We start from the raw sequence: 24079 nt of genomic DNA, 5'->3' as shown, positions 1-24079 counted from the left end.
TCAGCAGGATACCCTGAATCTGCTGGTGTAGTTAGAGTTGGGTTAGGAAGCTAAGAGTGGGAAGACAGGAAGATAAGAGCCTCTTTCCTCATTCTTGGTAACAAAGTTGTAACTGCAAAGCTGCTCTCAGAGCCACTCACTTTATTGCATAACGCCACGCTTGGTGCAACTACAAAACAGCTGCTCTCCATCAATTCTTAAACATTTTTTCAGATTTTTGTACCTACATCTTTGGAGAGACCACTTCATATGCCACAGCAGCTGATGTTGTGTTGCACACAACCTTTGTGGGCTTTTCCATCAAAGCTGATCTATGGCAGAAGTGCCACGTTGCTTTCTAATGAGCTTTGAACTGACAACTGCTGGCTTAGAGGGGACTTACAGGGCTTTCTCTCTTGCCTCGTTGTTAGGCTGGCATGCTAAAAGCATAAAAATCACTTGTTTGTTAGAGAAGCTGAACGGTTTGTCTCTGTTCTCGCTATCCTGGTACTTATAGGGAACCAATCCCTGAAGCATTTGAGTAATTTGGAATTAAGTTGTATATGTTTGTCTTAAAAACCAAAAGCAAATGACCTCTTACTATATATTATATCCCATTTCTACAAGCCTCAACATAAATTAAGATGGAAAACCAGCTAAACTGTACAGTACCCGCTCGCTCGTTCCCGTCTTGCAGTGGTCTTATCTTAATTTGCATAAGATCAGTCCTCCAGTGGAAGAAGCTGTTTCTGTAATAATGAATTCAGTCTCTCCAAACCCTGCTAACCATATGAGCACACACAGGCATGAAAACCGAGTGTCTATCTCCAGTATATTCATTGCAGCTTGTCTAGACCTACCTAAACCTGCTTTAAACTGGCCAGTTTGGGCATTGCTAGCAGTGCAGCTGTGGCAGCACTTGGATTGCTGTGGGCTGCAAAACCCACCTGTGAAGCTAGGCACAAGAGGCTGCCTTTATTAAGCTTCCTGCTCCCACTCTGCACTGGTCATGGCAGGCCCAGAGCTAGCTCACGCATGTCTCCACGAGCAGCAATTGCTGTAGTGCTTGATGTACCACAAAGCTTAGAAAGGTTTGAAGGCCTTGTTATGTTTAGAAGGCCTGAGATCTTCCACTTCAAGTCAATTCAGTGGGAGTTGCTGGGTTTTCATAACCCTTGAAAATTGTCCCTGAATGTCTTGTCGCTAGTCACATACGCTGGGAATCGTTTCTCATCCCACCTGATTCGGAGCCCTGCACGTTGGGCTCAAACATTGCTTCTACTTCCTTTGAGCAGTGTGCGGAAGCGGGTTAGCTCACACACGCTTCTTTGAGATGCAGAAATTGAACCTAGCCTGATCTGTAGTTCTTACCGTACGTGGAAATACAAGCTGCTTTGGTGCAAAGTATCACAGAAACCTGCTTGAGCTGGTAGCAGGAGCTGCTGTACAAGCCTCAAACTGCTGGCCCCTGGGCTTGGGGAGCACTTTGAACTAGGGAAATGATTTGCATGTAGGCTGTCAGGCCGTTGATCATTTGCATCACTTTTTAATGCACTGTTGTTACTTTGCATACATCAGCACCTTGGCTCCTTCAGCGTGCCAGGTAGTTAAATATCAACAGAACTACATCTATATCTTGAAACCCTAAAGATATTCTCCACTACATGTCTCAACTGAACTAGCTGCAAGAACTGTTGGGTGGGGGTGAGCAAAGTATTGACGAAGGAGTTAATTTAACACAGACTTGGACAGGTTATAAAGTCCTTTTTGAGTAGGAAGGGCTAAAACGAGATCAGGCGAGGGACTGCTTAGAGCTATCATTTTGGGGGTGTGGATTTGGTACCTTTTAGCCAGGTGCCCAGAGCTTGGAATAGAGCTGCTTTTGGAAACTGAAAACTATTGCCTACTCATTTTTGCAAACCCTCTCCTAGTTACCTTGCCTTAGTCCCAGCTGAGTCTTGTTGCATCATAATCGTAGACCATAAGCGCTGTAGAGAAGCCACCAATCAGTTTTACCGGCTTGCCTGGCTTTTCACCTGGTGGAGCTGTGGTAAAGACCTTAAGTAGGGCCTTCAGTATCCTAGAGGGTGAGATGGTCCAGTCAGTCACTCATGTCAGCGCAGAATTGTTATTACAAAGGTGTCACCTTTAGTGGGATATCCTTCCTCTCCTGGAGGCCACATAACCCATTCTGTGACATCTGAACCTCTATGCTACACTAACGAGTGCAAATCTTAGATCAGAGCAACCTATGCTTCAGTCAATACCAAATACTTGTTCTGTATTAGTATTAGTATTGGGGTTCTGCTCTGTCCTGTGCTTCCCCACACAGTTCTGGTCTGCCCATTGCTTTGGCAAGGAGGCCAGAAGATGGTACCATTGAGATGGTAAAGTTTCCATGCTGTTTGCCATGAGAAGCCGGTATTGCAGAACTGTTGTGCGTATAGCGTCTCCTTTCACGCTCCGCTGCACAGCCCTCCCCGTTCCTGGCACTGCTCCATGAGATGCTGTGCTTAATAGGCAGTATGTAAGGCTCGGCGCACGATGGTCGCAGCTGGGGACCGTCAGACAGAGCAGAGCACGGGGCAGACGTGCAGAGAACAGCCCTTGGTGTGGGGTTGGGTACAAGAGCTGGCTGTTGAGAAGTGCCACATGTCGACAGCATGCTCTTGAATTTGTTTGGTGCTTAAAATATTTTATATTCCTAGTTGTTTAGAAATGGGGGATGGGGACTTAAGAAACCCTGGGAAACCAAAGCACAGAATTGAACGCTGCGGCTATATAAACACAGCAAGATGTGAGATCAGATGCATAGGTGCTTTATTTGTATACGAGACCTCAAAATAGAGGCTGAACGCCCTCAGTCTCCTGGGATGTGCTGACTTCCTATGTGCCCGTGCTTCCTGAGCTGCGGTATTGTTGGAATGAAGCACGGCCCAGCATCCTGTCTGGATTGTGGCTACCTGCTATGGGACCAATTCTTTAGCTGCTCATGGGACCCCTTGACTTTTTTTTTTTTTTTTCCCTTTTTAATTCCACCTAGTAGGATTGGAAATGTCTCCAGTCAGAATCCCACAAGACTAATGTATATAACTAACACATCCAAATAACTCGGGCTTTGAGGGCAGTCTTGAGTCTCCTTAATGAGCTATCCCAAACTCCCCCCAACACACCACTGAGCAGGGGTGGCTTGGCATGCCGCCCCCAATGTTGTCTGTCGTCCCCGCACGTCTGATCCATGTATGTGCCGTATGTTCCTTCCCCCTCCTTTCACGCAGGTGCTGCTTTTAAGGGCATAGCTATTCTCAAGCCTTTAGGGGCCGTGCTAATGTGGAAACGATTAGAAGTTCAAACTAGCGTGCCAGTGTCTGCCCTGCATACCACTAGTCATCTGCCAGAGCCCTAAAGTAATACAAAGACGTAAGCCGCAAGGAAAGAGTTAATTGCTTTGTTCAACAGGAGCGCTCTGGAATGGAAAACGGGCTCAACTTCGTATGAAATCCTTCACAAGTCCATAGCACTTCTTCTTCAAAGCCCTTCACAAATTAATCCTTTTGACATCATTGCAAGAAATGATACTTTTCTCCTGCCTATTTTGAGAGCATTGTTGCAAGGATGTGGTTTTACCCCAATACAGGAAAAAAATGACCTCTTTTCTTTTCAGTTGCACAATGGGGTTTTTTTCTTTATTTTCTTCCCATGCTTAAATGTTCTTGTTTTTTCTCTCTCCTTTCTTAGGAACTGGCAAACTCTGTCTATTTGGTTATGGAGGTGAGTCATTGTAGTAAAGCAGATGAACTCTTTACTGAGGGAGGCGTTTCTGTTTTTGTGGAGACTGTAAAGGTGGGGGTGAAGACAGCTCAAAGAAGCTCACATGTTCAACTTTCTTCCATACCTCTATGTACTGTGAGCGGGTCTCTTTTAGCTCTCAGGGTTGACTGGGAAACTTGAAGGGCAGCGTATGATACTAGCTACTGTTCAGTTATAAAGTGTCATGTGGAAAGAACAACTTTTGCACACATCATAGTTGCGTGGCTGCCAAACCTTGTATATATTCTGTGCTCCCTTCAAACTGAGATCACATTTGCCTCTTCCCTAGCAATAGGAAACATTATACAGGGAGCTTTAAATATTTATCCATAGTCAGTCCCAGCTGCTTTTCCTGGTTCCATACAATGCTGTTATTTCAAGCTCTGAATTTTTTTTTTTCCAGAAACCTATAATTTTTGTTCCATTTTATTCGTATGTCTAGAATAGCAAAGGTGCATATTAAACTGTAAGCCTCCCTATGGGGTTCCATCTTATTTACTTGTGCCTGCTCGGTTTAATAACACTTTGCTTAGTCCACTATTCACTGTGTTTTCTTCTGTTGACAGTACTGCAATGGTGGGGACCTGGCTGACTACCTGCACAGTAAGTAGACCAATGGCAAGGGCATCATGTGAACCCGGAGGGAAACGTATAATACGTTTTTACCCAGTAGGGTTGGTAGTGGAAGATCTAAGGCAGTAGATCTGTGCCTCGCCCCTCAACCAAAAAAACCAGCAGCATTGCTCCTCTTGCCACTTAGCCGGAGGTTTCTCCATTGATAACTCTTTGCAAATACTTAAGAGAACCTGCAGCTGTAAAAGCTAACCTGATCCCTGGAGTTTAGCCTAATAATGACAGAGGGGATTGGCCTGCTGTCAGCAGTTGATATCTGCTTTAATTACCCTGATCTTGCAGATTTAGGCTGAATTTATCTGAATGTGGGTTTATCCATATTGATGTCTTGTGTGTTATGTAGCCTAAAGGATCTCAAAGGATGTTTGGCCATTCTTTCCCCCACCCCCTAAAACAAGATTAGGTAAAACACGGTGGCTTCTTAAGTGCGGTACTGAACCACTTCCTCTCCTCTAGCACTGGGTGGGAAGTTAAGAGCATTGTATGAAATCTATACAGAGTGTCTTCACTGCTGAGGGATGGCGATAGCTGCAGCAGTTCAAAAACTGCTGTAAAATGCAATTTGACAGTCAGGTGTCTGTGGCCTGTTTGTTAATTCGCTTTTGGAGAAGAGGTTTGTGAGTGTCCTCTTCTTTCGTGGGGTGACTTCGACAGGCAAATGGCTGATCAGGCATCTCGGCATAACTTGGGATGCTGGGGCAAAGGAACTAGTCCTGCCTGCTGCCCTGTCGATCCAAAGCCCACAGACTACAGGATCCAGGCCTGGATGAACTTGAGCCTCCTTCGGAGGCAGACACGCGATTCCTTAGAACGGCGAGAGCAGAGGAGGCAGATGCGTGACTGCTCGGGGCGAGAAGGAGAGAAAGTATCATCCGGACTCTGGGCTGGCAGCTTTGCTGGACTCCTCCAGAACCCCTCTAAGATTTAAACCTTAGTTCCCATTGGTTGGTAGCCTTTTTTTTTTCTTCTTCCTGGTAAAGGAGCTAGTTTTTCTTTCTCATGCTAAGTAAAAGAGTACAAGTCTCGTCTTATTTATTCATCTCCATTTCCTGTGTGGCTTGTGGACCATGATTTAATAAACTCAGCTAATCCAGGGAGTCTTTTGCATTTGTTGTTAGTATCGTGAGAGAAGATTTAAAAATATTCCAGTGGTTGGGTCTTATTTTAGTGAGACGGTGACTGGAAATTGCATGATTTTAAAGCAAAATTCACATTTGCCCTGGAGCTAATGTTACTATCCCAGGAATAATTAGTTCAGGATTGAGGCTAATACACTCCCCTCCATTCACATGAGATAAGAAATGGTATTTCACTGCACATCTTAGACTGTGGGAAGGGTTTGGATAGCTGGAGAAATTGGAAAGATCACTTTGCTTTTTCTGTATGCTTTGTAGAGATGTGCGAGTCAGAGCTGACCTAGATTTGCATTTTAACTCTTCTGCAGGCTTTATACTAGTTCTTTGATGGCACTTTTGCATCCATTAGGTAATGTTGGGCTCTTAATGGAACATGAATTTATAATTAATGTCTTGTGCTCGGAGTTTTTGTGTAATGACTCCAATTTGAAGTTTTAGTAATGAAGCACTATAGAAATAGCCATCATTAAGTTTCACTGAGGGCATTGCAACAGTTTAACAAGACAGACCATGGGTAACTATTTGAATGTGGGTAGTGGGAGGGCAGTTGAGAAAAGGCAGTGTGATTTTTATTTGTATTTATTTATTTTGGGCGGGGGGGAGGAAAGGGCCTCCAAATCCATGAAAATGTTTGTCAAGGTGCAGTGCCAAGATTTGCTTGCCTGCAGAGCTGGAAGATGTTTTGCACACAGTTGCAAGCTTCTGCCCGTTTTGTTGGCCCCATCAAAGAGGCATGCTGGAAACCTCGGCTGGTGGGTAGGGATTTTTACAAGTGCTCAAGTATGCTAAGGCCAGCATTTCCCAAGCACCTTGGCTTAATTGGATGTGTGACCTTCAACAGCCTTGCAAATTGACTTAGCCAGCACAGAAAGGAGATGTAGAACGGTCATCTCTGGCTCAGTGATGCTGTGAATACTTCTTATGTGGATCCTGGCTGGACCTTCCTGTCTGGTTGTTGTTTTTGGTCAGCCAGGTGTCCCGGTCTTGTCTGGATGCAGCCACCTTTCCTTGCATGCAGGCTTTTTAGTGTCCTTTTGATGACAATTTGTCTTTAAAAGCTCATTTTATTAAGTCTATATTTCTTCCAGTGCATTTCACTAGGGTGCAAGATTCAAAGCCAGCCTCTGATCTGTAGCTTGAATTCCCTTGGACACCAAGGTGACACTTGGCTGTTTCACTTATTCTGATGGCTGCATTGCAGTCTTTAAGTGTAGCATTGACTTTCTCATCAATTCATGGGGACTTCAGGCAATTTCTTCTTAATGCCAGTATGAGTTAGACATGCAAATCTCATGCTTATCAAAGGCAGAATACTCTTAAGCCTCCTGATCCCATCTGCCTTGTAATTACAAGCGATAGATGATCTTCTAATTCTGCATTGAATCAAAAGAAATTCTTTGTCCATCCCATCGTGAAGTGGGAGACCATGTGTTTCATCATAGCATGGGGGGTTTTGTTTTTCTTTTTCCTGTACATATTCAGCAGTATCTCTTGCACGTGTCTCCCCTTGGTGGCTATAGTTCTATGTAATTGGTATGATTTGCCGAATTGATCTTTCCTTTTGTTGAATGATTATGCATTGCCTTCATCTTCGCTTGCAGTTCATCTCATGCCACACATTTGAACTGAGAGTAGGGCAGACCTTTGCCTTGTCTGGTGGGTTCATGGAGCAATGGGAAAGTGTCACACAAGTTATTGGCCTACTCTGAACAGGAATAGCAAGATGAAGTCCTGTGTCCTTTGTTCAGGTAGCCAGAGTAGCTAATCAAAAATGGTCCCTTCCAGTTTTAAGCACTGCCATAGGCCTTTGGGCACAGTTTTTAAACTGCATTGTTTGGCTTTAAAAAGTTGCTTCTCAGAGTGGCTGCCATTGTGAAAAGAGTTTCTCATCAGATAACGTGTTTTTTGGATTGATTGACCATGGCATTTCTAGCCCTGTGGGTAAAATGAAATTGTAATAGCTCCCAGCAGTCGAGTGAATTCTCAGAAGTCAGAAAAGCAAGAAAGTGTTTTCTGCACTTTTGGGCACCCCTTTGCAAATGGACGTGAGCTGTTTCTGCACTTTTTTTTTTTTTCCCTCCCCTGTGCTCTCTATCCAAAAATGCCCTGAACAGGATTCATTGCATATGTAGTACAAGTTTGGGGTGTACAAGGCCTGTGTGTATAAAAATCTTTTTATACTGGACTTTTGAAGAGGTTCTCAGCTGGAATTTAATGGTGTTATGGGGTCTGATCCACAGTCCACTGAGTCTTAACTTATGTTAGTGAGATTTGGGTCAGATGCCTATGGAGGGTAGACTCAGTTGACACTCATGGGTAAGATGAGATGTTGTTTTTTTTTTTTCCTCCATCCTTGTTGTCCTTTCCAAAATGTTGCCAAGTCACAGATCAGTTGGTCTGTACTCAAATATACTGACCCTCAGATCAGATCAGCTGATCCCAGCCCTATATGTGCAGCCTCTTGACAGGTAAAACATTCATCCCATGTCCCCATAATGCTGATCAGGCTGCTTTTTTGTCCCCCTTCCCCCTCCACACCTGGCCTTGAAGACCTCAAACTGTCCTGTCATAAATATTTGCTCTGGTGTACCGGCCTGTCTAGCAGTCCCCGAGGCTGTAAGCAGAGTGCCTTGTCATTGAAGTAGAACCCATGAAAATAAACACAAGGATATAATTACTTCTTAGTAAGGACTGAGTAAGGCTTGTGAAATCGTGTTCTCTGCGAGCATGTGTCACTGGCTCCAGATGCTCAGGTGACAGGATGACCCACAGCCACTGAGTTTTTCATCTTGCTGGTTCTGCCATGGTGAAAATGAGCTACCTCCCTTTTTTATTTTATAAGGATGCTGGCATGAGGCTCATGCATCAGATGAGGCTAGAACAGCAGAGAAGCGGTACATTGGCTTATTCTACACGCTATGCCTGAGTGGCCCATGAACTGAATGGTTCTGCTCTGCTGTATCCTATTCCTCCGGCCCTTTATAGTCTGCTCACCCATATACCTTTCACTGGCCAGCCTCAGGATATCGCCGTCTTTACAGACTCGTCTGAGATATCGACAGTCCTGCTTTTCCTGACTTAGTAGGCCAAGGCAAGAAAAGCTTGTTCAGCTACTACTGATATATGGACTAAACCTAGGAGCTTGATGTGCAGTCTGGGACTTGGACTGGCTGTTGTCACTGCTTGTGGTTTAATAGGGGTTTGGGCTATCTTTCTAGAAGGGGACGCATGAGGGAGGGATGGAAAAAGGGCAAGAGGGATCTCTACGCCTCTACTCATCTCTCAGAGATGCCTGGCTTTGAGAGCCTGCTTTTTCAGGCTATTAGTACGATGGGGTTGAGTGATGAGACAGAGCAGAGCTTCTCCTGTGTTGCATATCTGTCTGTGGAGTGAGGAGAGGGACATAACTCCTCTTCTTGCTACTTCTAGCTTTCCCAAGTAACATCAGCTGTAGCATGAACCTCGCTTGATTCTTGAGTTTTATAAGGGCTGCAAGAATAGCAACATCTGTCCAGCATATCTCCATCTTGTATTCATTCTACCCTGCTGCAGCTTCATATCTTTGCTAAGCTACAGCAGACTTTGCATTGATTTGCGTTCTGTTCACGTTTGGAAGATGGTATCTTCTCAAGCATAAGGACTTGGCGCAGATATGAAACCTCAAATTCCCCTATGTCTTATGGCTACAGTTCCTCAGTCCCTGCATCCATCTCTCTTGAGCATAAAGGAATAGAAGAGCTGCTTCAGGTTACAAATCCTTAATTTGTTAGGGAAAGTAGTGGTGAATGTGTTTGACACTTAATTGTATGGAAGTAGGGGAGAGAGGGTGATGCCTTGAAGATATTATATAAGGCAGGACAGAGCAAGACCTGAATGAAATGGTTTAACTGCTAGAGGCAATGTGTATTTAGCCAAAGGAATCTGCTGTTGCCAGCTAGCTAGGCAGCGTAAGTACTGCCAAGCTTAGAGCCCTGCTTTTTTTTCATTTTGTTTGGGACATAATGAGACAGCGGACTCTACACTGAAAAAATATGTATGAGATGTATATATGAGAGAGAGCCTGCTCTGTGTTCAGTGGGGCTAATCCTCTTTTAAAAAGTAAGTGAGAAATCTGCTCTGGAACTGTGTAATATAGTTGGGGCCAGTGTTGCATGTTCAGATGATGTGATGCTCTGGCTGGAGACGTGTTATCCAGGTATTCCAGTTTCACCAAGTGTGTGGAAGAAAGAGTCCTGTTCCACCATGAACATGGTCTGTGACCATGGTTACATCACGTAGTCTTGGTGGGCCTCTTCATTTGTAAAACGAGGATAATTGCACTTTCTACCTTTTTGTTGCAAGAATGAATACAGTAGTTTCAGAGGCACTCAAATACTATGGGGATGGGAGTCCTAAAAACCCCTGATGTCGCCTTCAGGAGGAATGATTTAAGAGGAGAGCTTGACCAAGCCTTGACCCTTAGCTGATTATAGGAGAATGTTGTTGCATTGAAGTGGAGAATCGTTACCCTGATGCATCCTAGCAGCCCTTTAATAGGTCTGAGGGGCCTTGTTGAAGATGAGACCATGCTCTTTATGGAAGACGCTTCTAGGGGAGCGCCTGAATTGAAATGCCTTTTTTTAAAATGAGTCTATTGACCTTCACCAGCTCTCTCCTTCAAAAACAAGAGACTTGTAGTAGAGTTCCAGCTTGGCAGAAAAAGGCCCAGTGTGGGGAGGGAGTACAGAGAAAAAGGACTGTACGGGCGCATGCACTTGTCATGTATATATGTGGACAAAGGATCTGCCGGTGTTTGACTGACCTCCTACCTCTGCTAGCCCTGGGTGCCCCTTCTAAAAGGGTGGGATTTGGCAGTGACTGGAGCTTGTTTTCTGCACTCAGCACTGTCTAATCAACATGTATCTCTTACTATTTCCCATACGCATATTTTTAAAATTAAATCTTTAATTTCCTGTGTTATGCTAAAGCTGCCCATGACCTCGTCTGTGTTTTCATAAGGATTCCTCCCCTCTGGCTGACAAGGTAGAGCAGTATTTTGATGCTCCTGCCAGCATAGTTCAAGGCCTTTTTGTAGAGAACAGCTGGAACAACAAAGGCCCTAGTAATTACAGGGGCATGGAAGAGGGATATGGTTTTATTCAAGTGAAATGGATTTCTTTGAACCTTACTTGTCCATGAACATTCAGTGTCCGGCCAAGCCAGAAACATTATTGATACTGGGGCTTGTTCTGAACTTGACAATTTATGCCTTACAGATGTGCTTCTGGGTGGGGGGAGGAGGGAGAGATGCACGCCGAATGGTTCTTAAAATAGACGGCGTGAATTTGTACCAACCTTGTTGCAGGTGGGGGCCTGTCAAACGTATTTGATCTGTACTTTTTTTGTTTTAACCTCAGAAGTTCTCAGAAAGCCAAGGCTGACTCCCCAGAGGATCCAGTTGGCAGTATACCTGTCTACTGAATTTTATTTATTTTCCTTTTTTTTTTAATCTTTGTTGACAAGGTCTATTTATTCCCTCTTGTCCTTCTTACCGTCAAGGAGCCAGACCTTCTTGTGGTGTAAATTGGCACTGTACTGCCTAAGCCCTTTGCATTGCTTTGGAAGTCAATGATCCTATGTTGATTTCTCATCTGAGCGCTGGGCCTGCAGTTTTTCGCAACATCTTTGCTGTGGAGGAGCGCACATCCGAGCTAGAGTGGTAGTTCAAGAGCTGCTCATCAAGTAGGTGAAGAAAAGCCACATCTGCTGGTGAAAGTGCAAGACCATGTGTTACTACTGTCAGGCTTGGTAGAGAAGCTGCCTTCGGGCTTCCTTAGTGACAGCTGGCATTACAGTTGTGCTTGTTTTATTCCTTCTAGCTATGCGGACGCTGAGCGAAGACACCATCAGACTCTTTCTCCAGCAGATAGCAGGTGCCATGAAAATGCTACACAGCAAAGGTATCATCCACCGGGACCTGAAGCCGCAGAATATTCTCCTTTCTTATGCTGGAGGCAGGAAGTCAAATCCAAACAACATTCGCATAAAGATTGGTAAGAGCCTTTCCTTGAGTCTTGCTTTAAAGAATGGTTTTTGCTGGGGGATGATTGAGATCAGCTGTTTGCCATCCCAAGCTGTATTGCTGGAACTGGATAAGCAGCAACAAAAGGAGCAGGGAGCTTTGCTCCATTTGCTATCAAGAGAGATGTCAGAAATAACATGGTTGTAATTGGTATTTAATTTTAGCCCTTGCCAGGCTGGCAGTGATATGAGTTTGTCTTGCCTTCTAAAACTGAGCTGACACACTGGTAGCTGAGCTGGGACAGGTAGAGCATTTTGGTCTCCTATGACTGTCAGTGAACCCAGCATGTTCCCCCAGGTCCCTTTTGAAGTAAGAGCTGTATAATCACTTCCTTTATTCACGGGTATCTATCTCATTAGAGTACAGTTTACAAGTTGGCTCTGACACCAGTTAAACAATGCAGTTCTCGGCTTCATCTGTCTTGTGGGGAATGTGTTTTGTGGCTTTTGGCTGAGAAACAAGGTTCAGGAGGAAAGCTTGTTTGATATTTTCCTGCTGTTCAGCTGTAGTGGAAGAATTCAGTGGTATTTGGTGGTGGACGGAAAGTGGAAGTGTCTAGTGCTCACCAGGGACAAAAAAAGGGAGGGCTGTCTGAAGTGGAGCTCTAGCTACACCCTACATACTTAACATGCTGTCTAACCACCCCTCCGCCTTCCCTAAGGATGGTGGATGGTCCAGGAGGAGGAATGGCTAACCATAATAATCTAATAATGACAGATGATGGCATAAACAGCAGTGTCAAATAACTGTCTTGCCTGAAATATCTGGTAACCTTGAGAGAACCTCTAAGTGTCATATGATCAGACACTGAGTAACCTGCAGATGTAATCCTTTCGGCATTCGTAGCCCCTGGCTTTTCTAGCAACCAGGTGAAGTTATGGCTCGGCTTTCTTTTTGGCATCAGTGACGATACTGTTGCAGCTGTTCTAACGAAACCGTTTGGATCAAGCATATTCCAGAAATGAGGATATGATGGGTGGAAGGTGTCTTTTGACGTGTGTAACTCTGGAGTGAATCATAGCTACGAGTTTGCCAAATTAGAAGTTGAGGAGGCAGTAGAAAACAAAAGAAAAGCTTTTGATCTCTGCTGAACCTTCCTGGGTGAACCTTCCTGGCATTGGCAGCTCCAGTGTTATTCACAGCTAGCGTAGATTGGATAATATCCTTGAAGTAGGTAGAGCATCACTAATTTCCACCCGCTGTGGATCTAGACCCTACCATCCTCTCTTTCACTTGATAAAGGACTGAGGGTTGAATTATGGACATGAGACAAATGGAGACTGAAGATATCTCTGGATGAATTGGGATTGATTTCTTTTAATACAGATATTTTTATTTTTATTTTTTTTAGCTTTGTATTATTGACTTTATTTCTGACCTGAATCAAAGAAAGACAGGGCTAGACCAGGACCCAAAGAGGCTATCAAGTCCTACCTCTTGGTTCAGGCATGGTCGTCTCAGTCTAAATTTTACCAGCCCACTGTTTGGTCTGACTTGTACTTAGGATCTCTCAGTGGAAGTTTTTACAGCAAGTATTTAAGTAGCTAGGAGGTAAAGTTAAAGTTGTTGTTTTTTTGTTCTTGAGATGAAGATGGGTTAAAATCTAATATTTGAGACAACAGACATCACTTTTGCTATAGGAAACATGGGTTCTCGATGGCTGCTGTCTGAACCTGAGCCACCTCTTTTTGTTTGTTACACGCAGCTGATTTTGGATTTGCCCGATACCTGCAGAATAACATGATGGCAGCAACTTTGTGCGGCTCACCTATGTACATGGTAAGTGTGCATGGGTAGGTAACTGCTTTGTCACAAACTGGCAAAAAGTAAGCTCTTTTTTTTTTGCCTCTGTGTGGGATTTGTGACACTTGCTTAGACGTTTACAATCTGCTGTTTTACACCGAAGCTTGCATGTTCAAAGTTTTGCACAAACACACAGCCTGCTTCTTTTCCCTATGAAATACCTACTTTTCTTCCAGACATCCCTCTGGGATCTAGATTCTAGTTCATAATTCTTAAAAAGCTGCCATTGTACATAAAACCGTGGAGATGGCTCGGTAATGATTCTTTGAGCAACCAGATGGCAGATATGTAAGACACTCTGCTCGAATCTGCGTTTCGGACAAGTTGTTGGTAAATTGTAGGAAACGAAAGAGAATATTGCTTTCTACCCACTCGCAGAAGCTTTCCTCTTCCAGTGAAGGACGTGGATCCTTCAGCTGCAGGCTGACTTGTAATAGTGCAAGGCTAAGCACAGGAGTGATGATGGTACATCCCTCAAGACTTTGCCTTTATAAAGTGCTTGGGGCAGGGAACTGTCCCTGAGATGAGGCGTTGTGGCCCTGCAGGTCCACTGTCTTCAGTTCCCTCTTGAGCGTAATTTAGGCAGGCCTCCTCACCATTTTTTTTTTTTTTTTCCCCCCCCCCAAAGCTATCTCCTTTTTTTATTCACTTCCATTCTCCTGCTAACGGCACCTCTGCCACAATGGAGGAGGAGGAGTATGTGTTGCCATTCTTCCCAGAGCTTCTGCTGGTATTTGGGAGACATGGGTTCTGCCTTGTCTGCCTATACAAAAAGGGTCCTGGTGCTAGTCCTTAAGGCAAAGTAGTGCAAGGTTTTCCACAAGTGTTAACTAATCTTCCAACACCACTTCCAGTCTGGGAGCTCTCACACCCCAGTTTCCTGGTACCTTTTAAAGGGCCCATGCCATGGAGCAAGGGTTATCTAGTACTGGCATTCGCACTGCCTTTGAAAGACAGACCTCCCCTGTTACTGGGCCTCTTAAAGCGTTTTCTATACTGTTTCCAGTTGTAGTGCTTTTTTGATGTAGCCCTGGCATGGCACACATGCCCTATAGCTAGATCAGGACCGGCTGGATCCATTCTCTCTGATGTGGTGTGTGTGTGTGTGATGTTCCTCTCTGCCTGTAAGAATAGTGTCTTCTTTGTGGGAGATAAAGCAAGGCTAATCAACCAGTTGCCCACAAATCTTGGGCAGAAATTTCTACTGCGTCAGATGCACTTAAGTAGTCGAGGTAGAAAGCAGCACCTGATCACAAACTACTGTGTGCTTAGGGCATGCTATTGAGGAAGATGTGGATTAACAACAAGAATCATGGCTGGTCGGGAATGAGAAGGGCTATATGAGAAGCTAGCGCAACTCTTTCGGCTTTCTGTATCATTCCCTCGTTGTCAGATACCCTGAAAATGGGAGAGACTCAGTGTTAAGAACATCTGGGTATCTTCCCTTGTGGTCCTTCTTGTGGAAGGAGAAAGGAGTTCCCAGCCCAGTGCTGGGAGTGACTCTCTTAGGAGCAAGTTCAAATGCTGCAAAGTGCATTTTGCCACAGTACTGAATCCTAAAACAGCGGCTCGTCAACCGTTCACCCTGTTCCTTCTGCTGTCCACTTCTACCCTTTCCCTTGGTTGCAAACAGAGCCAGCTGCCTGAAGGGTATTTGCTTAGATGGCAAAACAGAAAGACTTTAGAAATGAAACAAGCAAGCAAACCAAATTAACCCTCCAGCGGGCTGAAATGTGAGGTAGAAATCCCTTTCCCGTGTGTGTGTGCAATCACCTGATCCATCCCACCCCTCCCTCCAAAAGTCACTACAGGGCACCAGAAATAAATGGCAAAACCAGGTTTACCAGCCCCATGACCCGTCTCCAAGGTGCAGGTGCTTAACTTGTCCTAAGCCAGTACTTGATGCTCTTCCAGGTATGGTCACTTAGGCTGAGATTTTCACCTCCCTGAATTTCAGTGAGCTAGAGGTGCCTAATGCCATTAAGCTTTATTTGCAACCCCACAGCCTGAGCCTCCAGGCTAGCACTGAGCTAGGCTCTGCACCATGGTAGTTTAGCTCAGCAGTGTTTAATATTCACTGTCTCTCGATGCAAACCAAACCAAGGCTGCCTTCACGCTGAAAAATAAATATACTGAGAGAGATGTTTATTTGGTCATATTCTGTATGAGGATGAAGTACCTACTTTTTCTTCCTTTGCCTGCTGAGAGAGAATGTCCTGAATTGTCTATTTTTACCCTTCCTTCTTTCATTCTTTCTTGGAAGTAGATCAAACATTAAGCTCCCATTAAAAAGGGTGGGGAAAGGAACTGTTGGATTTTTTTTCTCTCTTTTTAAGGAACTCTGGAAATCGCTCTTGGACTGAAAATGTGCCCTGTTCTTAGTTTAAAGGTGGACTTGGAGGGAGAGGAGGAGAGGGTTTGAGTCCTGATGCAAAGAGAGGCATATTGCTGGTGTCTAGTGCTGTGTATTGTGACCTCTAGGACAAAGCCTGCATTGCCCAGCTCCTGCCCCCTTGGTTTGTAGCCCCTCTTTTTTCCATTCCAGCTGGAACAAGTCTTTGCCTCTGTTCATAGCTGGGCTTGAATACTGATCTCCTGCTCCTGCAGAGTTTGGGTGAAATCCAGTTTGGTAAACGTAGGGTTTAGCCATCCCGCCACTTGCTTCTGCTGCCGGTCCCGGGAGTACATTGCATTGGCAGCTTTTTTTGATCATTATGAATTCATGCTTTCTGTAGCTTCTGGAACAAGCCTGTGGCGAGCTGCTGTAAACCTGGTGAGGAGAGCTCGAACTCTGACTGAAGCACAATTGGGGTGTGACCTCTTTTACTTAAAAACACAGACCTGCATTTGAACCCAAGCCATGTTTCTTGACTCTGTGCTATCGGGCATACCTAATGTGCTGCCTGCTGGGTTAGACTGCTAAGAAACGCCAGAGGTGATTATGACCCAAGTTACCTGGACCAACGTGATCCTTTGTTTGCCTTGGTTGCAAGGGGTAAAGTTGCTATATGGACTTGAGTATCTGTGTGTTTGCCTTGGTTTTAAAAGGGCTGTCTGAGCTATTCTTAAGGGACTCCTTTGTGTGCAAGTTGATTCAACAGGAAATCTAATATCTGAGAAGGGAATGCACTGTTTTGCCTGCCGTACACCAGACAAAAGGGGTTGGAATTTCTTGCTACCTGAAATAAAACTCTGCCTCCGTTCCCCAGATTAGAGTTATGAAATCACCTCCCTGCTAATATTATCACAGCCTGGTAAATCTTTTAATCTCTCCTTTTGTCAAATCTTGGCCAGTGCTTTTAAAAAGTGGAGGCATATCAGGGGCTTCTGTTTCTCTTGTGGTTGCCAAGAGGAAGGCCAGGTCCTTATAAACAAAGCTCTTCTCTCCCAATGCAGGCACCTGAAGTCATTATGTCTCAACACTATGACGCCAAAGCTGACCTCTGGAGTATAGGAACCATCATTTACCAGTGTCTGACGGGAAAGGCCCCCTTCCAGGTGAGTTATTCCTGTTAATGCTTGGTGAGCCTCCTGCTGGTTTTCTCTGCTTCGCTGATTATAAGGTTTCTGTCATGTATAAAACTGAGTGCAAGGAGCCCAGCTCCCAGGCAGTCTGTTGCCCCATCCATCTGCCCATCGCACTAGAGATAAGCTCATTAATTCCCACGACAGCAGGCTGCTCCATCCTTTACAGTGGTAGAGGCTGCTGCTTCTCCAGACTCACGGATGAGATGTACAGCGCGTTGTGTTCTTGCAAAAGGTCATTGTTTCAGAAGGTTGTGTTGGACCCTTGAATGCAATGCAGTGTGCAGCCCCTCTTTCAAAACGGCTCCCTTTGTGGCTCTGCTGGCATATGATTAATTTTCTGTCGGGGAGGGGCAGGGTGTAAGGACAGTAAGGAAAATTGCATAGTTGTAAGGGAAATATGGATGATGTTTGATAGTGGTGTGAAATGGCACACTGTAGCTGAGTAAGCTTGGCTTTGGCTAATAGTGATCTGATTCATCAAGGTTCATTAGAGAAGACGTTTGTGTAGATTCGTGGACATTTAAGGCTAGAGACCATTGTGAGCCATTGTAACCCAGGCCGTAGAATTACCCTTCTGGCTTTTATGTTCTTAACATCTGGTTGAATCGGAGCATATTGTTAAGGACGATGCCCTGTCTTGATGCTCTTATCATTTGAAATCTTTACATCCACCATATCCAATGGCAACTGGTCCCGTGGTTCATCACACTCACTGTCTGCTTATTTGCAGTGTGAATTTAACTTCAGCTTCCAGGTTTTTTTTTCTCATCCAACCACCAGTTGGTTTTTTTTCTGTATGGTAAACTCTCATCCCCTTTTCTCCCTCTCCCATGCCCTGTGAATCTGAGAGCTCATCCGCTTCCTTGTTAAACTCCCCAAATTACTCTCATTTCTTAACTCCTTTTCTATGACTTGAAAGCACATTTGAAACCCTTCTAGCATGATCAGAACTGACTTTTCTGGTGAAAAGGCTCATCTGTTCTGTAGTGGGTAGGTTGCTTCCTGTTTCATAGGGTTCCCAGTGTGTGAACACTATAGAGATCTCCTCTCCTGTAGTCCAGGGAGGGAGAAGGGTCAAACCACAGTTTCCTGCCTGCCAGTCAAGTGCTGAGTGGGGGTGCCAGACTTGGAAACTTCAGTTCTTCTGGCCAGAGTTTTTTTGGGCTGGTTTTTGAAGCTCTGGCGACTGTGTACTAAGTGACCATTACGACCAGATTTTCTCAACCGCTGTAACAAGTGACTTGCTGAGAAATAAGATAACTGAAAGAAAAGCCTCTGATGTGATAAGCTCAGTTTTATGAGCTGCTGGATTTTCTGGGCTTTAGATCCAGAGCTTTCACAGTTTCAAGTGAGATCTTGGATGTTTATCAGGTTATGTAATCAGGATGGAGAAGGTGAATTATAAACCTGTCAGAAATCTTGCAGGGCAGAGTGGGCAAGCATGACAGTGAACAAAGTGTTTTATTTTGGTTTGGTCTCGGTGCTGGAACACATCTTCCTTTCAAGGTGTCAGGGTTATTTCTCCTTCTCTGACAGTGCTTTCCATCCTGCCCCGTTGTTCTGCATTTTAAAATAAGCTTTCTTCCTGTGTCTGTCTTTATTTTTCCTTTTGGGTTTACAAGATCTGTGAATGTTTCATAACTGCTGGCTCCTTTCTTCTGTGTTTTCCGATGCCCGCATCCTGGCTTAATGGGGAGAGGTTATTGTGGAGGGGGCGAAATGTAACTTGGGGTATATGAAAATAAATAATTTTGTATTTATTGACAGAAACCAGGGGAAGGCATTAATTCTGTATGTGTAGGGGACTGTCACTTCTCCTCTTGCAAGTAACTGAGCCCCTGCTTGCCATTAAGTCATCTCAAACCTCCACACAGACTAATTTAGATATCACTAGCCCAGTGAGCTTCTTCAGCCACAGCACCTATGCAGCCTTGGGACACCTCATTTATTTTTTAAAAGAGCTCCGTAAGAATAAGGTAGCATTCTTGTCTTTCAATGACGTGCATTTCTGATTACCTGAAAAATTTTGCAAGAAAATGTGTGTTCTCGTACACAAACCTTAACGGGAAGATTTTCCCAGAGCTGTGTTATGTCTGTGTCCTCTCACTTGTACACTGGAGAATACAACCTTGTAGTTTATGATCTCCCTTCTCCTATGTGATCCCTGATCCGAGTAGTAAAATAAGGGGCAGCTGACATCACCTTACTCCCTGCTGAGGGGACAGATTTGTCTGGCAGATGAGGGTAAGACCCAGTTGAGAGGGTATTGACTGGCTAATAGCTCATTTGCCAAGTGGTAGGTGTTGCACATCTGTCTCTCTTTTTTCCTTGTTTCTCTCTTTTTGCGGGGGGTTGTTTTAAAACAGAGCACGGAGTCCAAATTGTTCCACCACTAACCACCGAATGGGTTTGATCAAGAAGAAAGCAAAGGGTCCTCCGTGTGCATGTGCGTGGTGAGATCATGTCTGCTGACACTGAAGGCAGAGGTCACAAACTGCTTTTTTCCTGTGGTGTGTCAGTTCCAGGTGAATGAAGCCCAACTGTTGCAAGTGTTTGGAAAGCCAGTTAAACGTTAATGGGGTTTATTGCCTCATTTGCACAATTTGTCGGCTTGCTGCAACAGCTAAAGGCCATGGAGTTGATCATAATTGGCTCTGCACCCAGCTCCAGGCAGGGACAGGGGACCCTCAGGGTGCACATATGTTGGTCTGTACTGACTGAACAGAGCAGGGCCTTGGCTCGGTGCATCTAGGACAGGGGTGGCCAATTATTTTGGGTGGAGGGCCACTTGCTGAGTTTTGGCAGGCCATTAAGGGCCACATGATGGGCCTTAAATTTTCTAAATTTTTTAGGGGCCCTGCAGGCCAGATAGAATGGCCTGGCTGGTCACATCTGGCCTGTGGGCTGCATTTTGCCCACCCCTGATCTAGGAGGAGCCCAGAGCAGCAGGGCGGGGACATGGCTGTCACTTCATGCGGTGCCACCAGCAGACCCTGTTGTACCAGGCAAAGGTGAAGGGGCAAATGTTATAAATCCTAAGGCCATGCCTAAAATAGCATCCTTCCCACACTCCAGCTGAGGCCTCCTGGTTCGTGTCTTGAGCATGAAATAACCCATGTACAAAGCAGAAGTAGACTGTCTGGATAAACCTGTTAGTCCCAAATCCATCCTGTGGAAGCCCCTCTTCATTCCCCAGCCCTGGCTGAGTCGAGCAGGCAAGAGAGGCTGCCTGTCCTTTTCCCTTGGCGGCTGCTGCTGGCTCAAAGGACTGGGTCCTGCTTAGCTTCACCCTTTGATCTGGAAGCCTGTTCTACATACAAGGTTGCTTATTTTGCCAGTGTTTGCAGTGTTGCAAGCTCTTGTTAGGACTTATTTTTAGCCTCTTGAGCAAAGCTATGAACTAGCCAATGGGTGTTTCCTTCTAGTGCAATGGGATACAGACTCCTTTATTTCAGCCAAGTCTTGCTTCATCTCGCCTGTCTCAAGCCCCATCCCCAGGTGTGGGGAGGCTGTCAGTGTGCTTTGTGCACAGGGAGCTCCAGCATTGTCCTCAGCGAGAAGAGGTCTCTAAAAATAAAAAATACTTGAAAGGCCTGGGGTGGGCGGGTAAAGGATCCAATGGATGTAGAAACCCTGGGCGCAGTTGTCAGTCAAGGGTAGGCCATAAATCAAGGCACGGGAGTGGTTGTGTGTCTTTTATAGCCAGATGGGGAAGTTTTAAAATTAACAGGGGTTGGGTCACCTGAGGTAACTTTCCTGTATCTGTCATTCTCTTGCATTTTGCTATTCTTCCTCCTCCCTGTCCTCCACTGCACTCCTCTGCTACAAGCGGCCTCTGCTTGTTGATCATGGCTAGCCAGTAGCATGATTGTCCCTGGTGCCTTACCAAAAAAAAACCCACAGAAAAACCTCATAAAATAAACTGCCAGAGATGAGATTAACAGGATTGGTAATCCCCATAAACAGATTGGCCAGGCACTCTCTTAATGGGTAATTGTTAATGCATGTTGCTTAAGAAAAGGAGAACGTGGTCCAAACTTGTGGCCCTTCTCCCTTGTATCCCTCAGTCTGACCTGGGCATTTACTGCTCTAGCAGTCTTAGTTATGTGCCTCACAGAAACACCTTGACACCCTCCCAAAGCACAGAAGTATATTGTGCTTACCCCTGGGCAAATAACGGGGAGACGAAGTCCCTGCTTTCAAGAGCTTACAAACATATAGAGTTTACAAAGAGGTAGGAGGGGAAAGAAATGCCAGGAGAGAGGAGGGGAGGGGATGTCTTGCATGAGATGTCACAAAATAACGCCTTGAGCCAGTCTAGTTCTTTCAAAGTTTGCATTATGCTAAAAACTATTGGTTCATGGCTTTCATTTATAGACAAGACGTATACTCATTTTAGCTGTGATCTTCCACTGGAAAAGTGAGTACTATTGATATGGCAGGGGAGTCCCAGGTGCATAGTACCTTAGTCAGGGGGTTCTTGGATCTTAAGGTTTTTAAAGCTTAATGAGTTGCTGAATTATTCTTTTTCAAGTATTCAGTAGCACAATCTGCATCTAGACATCTGATCCTGTTGGGCATTCATTGCGGTAGCATTCATTGTGGCATCGCATATTGTGATGAATCCTCTGGCTGACAATGGAGTGCGTGTGTGACAGACAAATTGCACTAATTCAGACACTTCCGGGCTTAGCTGAGATGGATGAGACTTACCTGGCAGCTCTGAAAGAGTTAATCTGTGCCTGGGTATGCACTCATCCCAGCTAGCTACTAGATGAAAAATTTAATTTCCAAGCCTGCTGCACATTGCTTGATTCTCTCTCAGTTAATTCTTCCAAGATCAGTACTAGGTTCATGTACCATTTGCAACAACTGCAAAGAATTATTGTATTGAGGGCCCATTTCACAGTGCAGTCGATGAAGGAAGCTTCCTATACATGGAATTTAAACACTTTGCTGCGGAAGCAATCTGGTTCTGTGTGAACAAACTGAGTTAGCTGGAGTTGGCCTTGTATTGATGGGGGGCGAGATGCCTTTTGAAAGCTGGCTTGTATTTTTTTTTTGGAAGAATTTGAGGAAACTGAAGCTGATATACATATGCAAAAGCAGCAGGTTGCTCTAGTCAGTGAGCTGCTGCTTTTAGACCAGTGGTTATGAGTCTGTCAGATGTCAGTAAAAGAACACCACTTCAGAGGGAGTACAGGGTCTTGTGTACTTGTGCCTTGAGTGTCCCTAAGCCCATACCTTCAAAAAATCTTTTAAAATCAGGATTCAAAAACTGGAATTCCTCCCACCTACTTGCCTACCCCCTGGAAAAAAAAACTCCAAGCCACACTTTCATGGTGCACTTCAGTCAAACTATTTTTTTTCTCTGTAACCACAAGAGCTTGCAAGTTTTCTAATGGTACCTTAGTTTTTCCTCCATAATCTCATCATATGACCCAGAAGCTAGGGCCATAGCTAAGTGATGGTTTATTGAAGACCTTCAGTAGAAATGTTGATTGGCAGCACTGAGAGTGAGACTTTTTCAGATGCACTCAGTGCTGGTTGGTTGGTCATATTCTCATTGACTTCAGTGAGCAGTGACAAGCCTTCATGGGTTACTTCTGAAAATCCCCTCTTATGTGGATATGGGGCTATATTCAGCTCTCTCAGCTGGCAACCAGCAGTCCCCAAAAAGATATAGCATGGTTGTGCTCACTGTCCTAACGAAGCAAATTCATCCCCAGTGCTGCTTAGGCCAAGTCAGTGGAGTGATAGCTGGGATGACTGTGGCCCGTTGAGTTTGACCTAAGCTTGGTTGAACCTTGCAGCTGTTCAGGAGTCATAGAGAACTGTTCTGTGGGTGCTTCCCTGCTTCAATATGAATTGAATGGTCTAGTTGGGGTCCCTTCACCACATGTAGACAGTGCCCAGTTGATAGCAGTCTCATTTGAGGGGTGGCATGGGTCCTACTGGATTGTTGCTCCTCTGATTACCTGAGATGCAGGACTGTGTCTGGAAGATGGTGCAGACAGTGGACTCTTGGCATCCCAGCAGTGAAAATCCAAAAAGCAAATATTATCTAGTGTCTCTTCACCAGCAAATATTTCTGCTTACATGCACTGCAGGGTATCTGAGGAGAAGGCTAAGCAGGCTCGGGCTAATTAAATTTGCGTTAGCCACAGAAAAAGGGAAAACATGTCTGCCTGCCTGCCTGCCTGCCTGCCTGCCTGCCTGCCTGCCTGCCCTGTGAGTGTTTCTTGGGTGAGATGTTGGTTAAATTAACCTATAGGTGTAGAGGTAATTGGGAGTCAAAAAGACACAAGAGCTCCAAGTGCTCCTAACAGTGCAGACTTGATAGTCTGCCTATATAGGCAGCGACTGCAGGCCTAGCGTGAAGAGGAGTGGGAGTGGGTGGCTTATTTGATTAGTCACCAAGTAACATAAAGATGCAATCAGTCCTGCTTGGTCAATGGAGAAAGTATGCTGCAAGAGGATCCGTGAGTTGGTGGTCTTGGTTCGCTTCCCAACAAGCCAATAGCCCCATCAAGGGCCAGTGTTGAAATTAGGGCAGTTTCTGCTACGAGAGCCTGGTTTTGATAAAGCCACCATCCCTACTGTAAGAGAGGTGGCAATTGAGGAAAGGATTTGGATTCTTTTTTGCAAACTTACCAGTCCAAACTTTTTCATTCATTCATTTAAAAAATGGGAAATTTTGTTAAAGGATTTTTTTCCCCTCCCAATACAGGTGATTGCTTAGACTTGGGCTTCTCATTAGCTGGCAGTTTAAGCGGCTGCTTGCTACTAGGAAAACTTCAGACAAAACAATGCTTGAAACCAACCCAAGCTTCATTATATTTCTGTGACAATTGAGTTGTCGAGGCCAGGAAATGAATAGAGAAAACAGCCGAGCTTTGTATTTCTCTCGGACATGAATAAGTGCTTCGCTTCATTGCTGTGGAACTGCGTTTCTACTTGTCCGTGGTATATTTAGCGAGGCATAGCATTGTTGCCAGGCTCTTCCATGTACTGCGTGTGCTCGCCAGCTTCAAATGTTCCAAGCCGTAAGCTTCAAATTACAAGGCAGGGGCCGGGAGAGGAAGGGCATAAAATGCAGAGCTGCATGGAAATAAATGGAGTTAGATGG

The 24079-nt window shown here is 44.9% G+C and overlaps 1 protein-coding gene across 1 annotated transcript in view; it reads left to right on the top strand.

The window, feature by feature from the left end:
- ULK1 (unc-51 like autophagy activating kinase 1) overlaps positions 1 to 24079 on the top strand; it is a 91127-nt gene that overhangs the window by 15976 nt on the left and 51072 nt on the right. Inside the window, 5 exon segments of the mRNA XM_025195649.1 lie at positions 3718 to 3750; positions 4356 to 4392; positions 11417 to 11590; positions 13325 to 13398; positions 16819 to 16920. Of these exon segments, the coding sequence (XP_025051434.1) occupies positions 3718 to 3750; positions 4356 to 4392; positions 11417 to 11590; positions 13325 to 13398; positions 16819 to 16920 (420 nt within the window).

Source organism: Alligator sinensis, unplaced genomic scaffold, assembly GCF_000455745.1.
Source record: "Alligator sinensis unplaced genomic scaffold, ASM45574v1 scaffold628_1, whole genome shotgun sequence".
NCBI lineage: Eukaryota > Metazoa > Chordata > Crocodylia > Alligatoridae > Alligator > Alligator sinensis.
The sequence above is the reverse complement of the archived record's forward strand: the minus strand, read 5'-3'. Positions and strand labels throughout refer to the sequence as shown.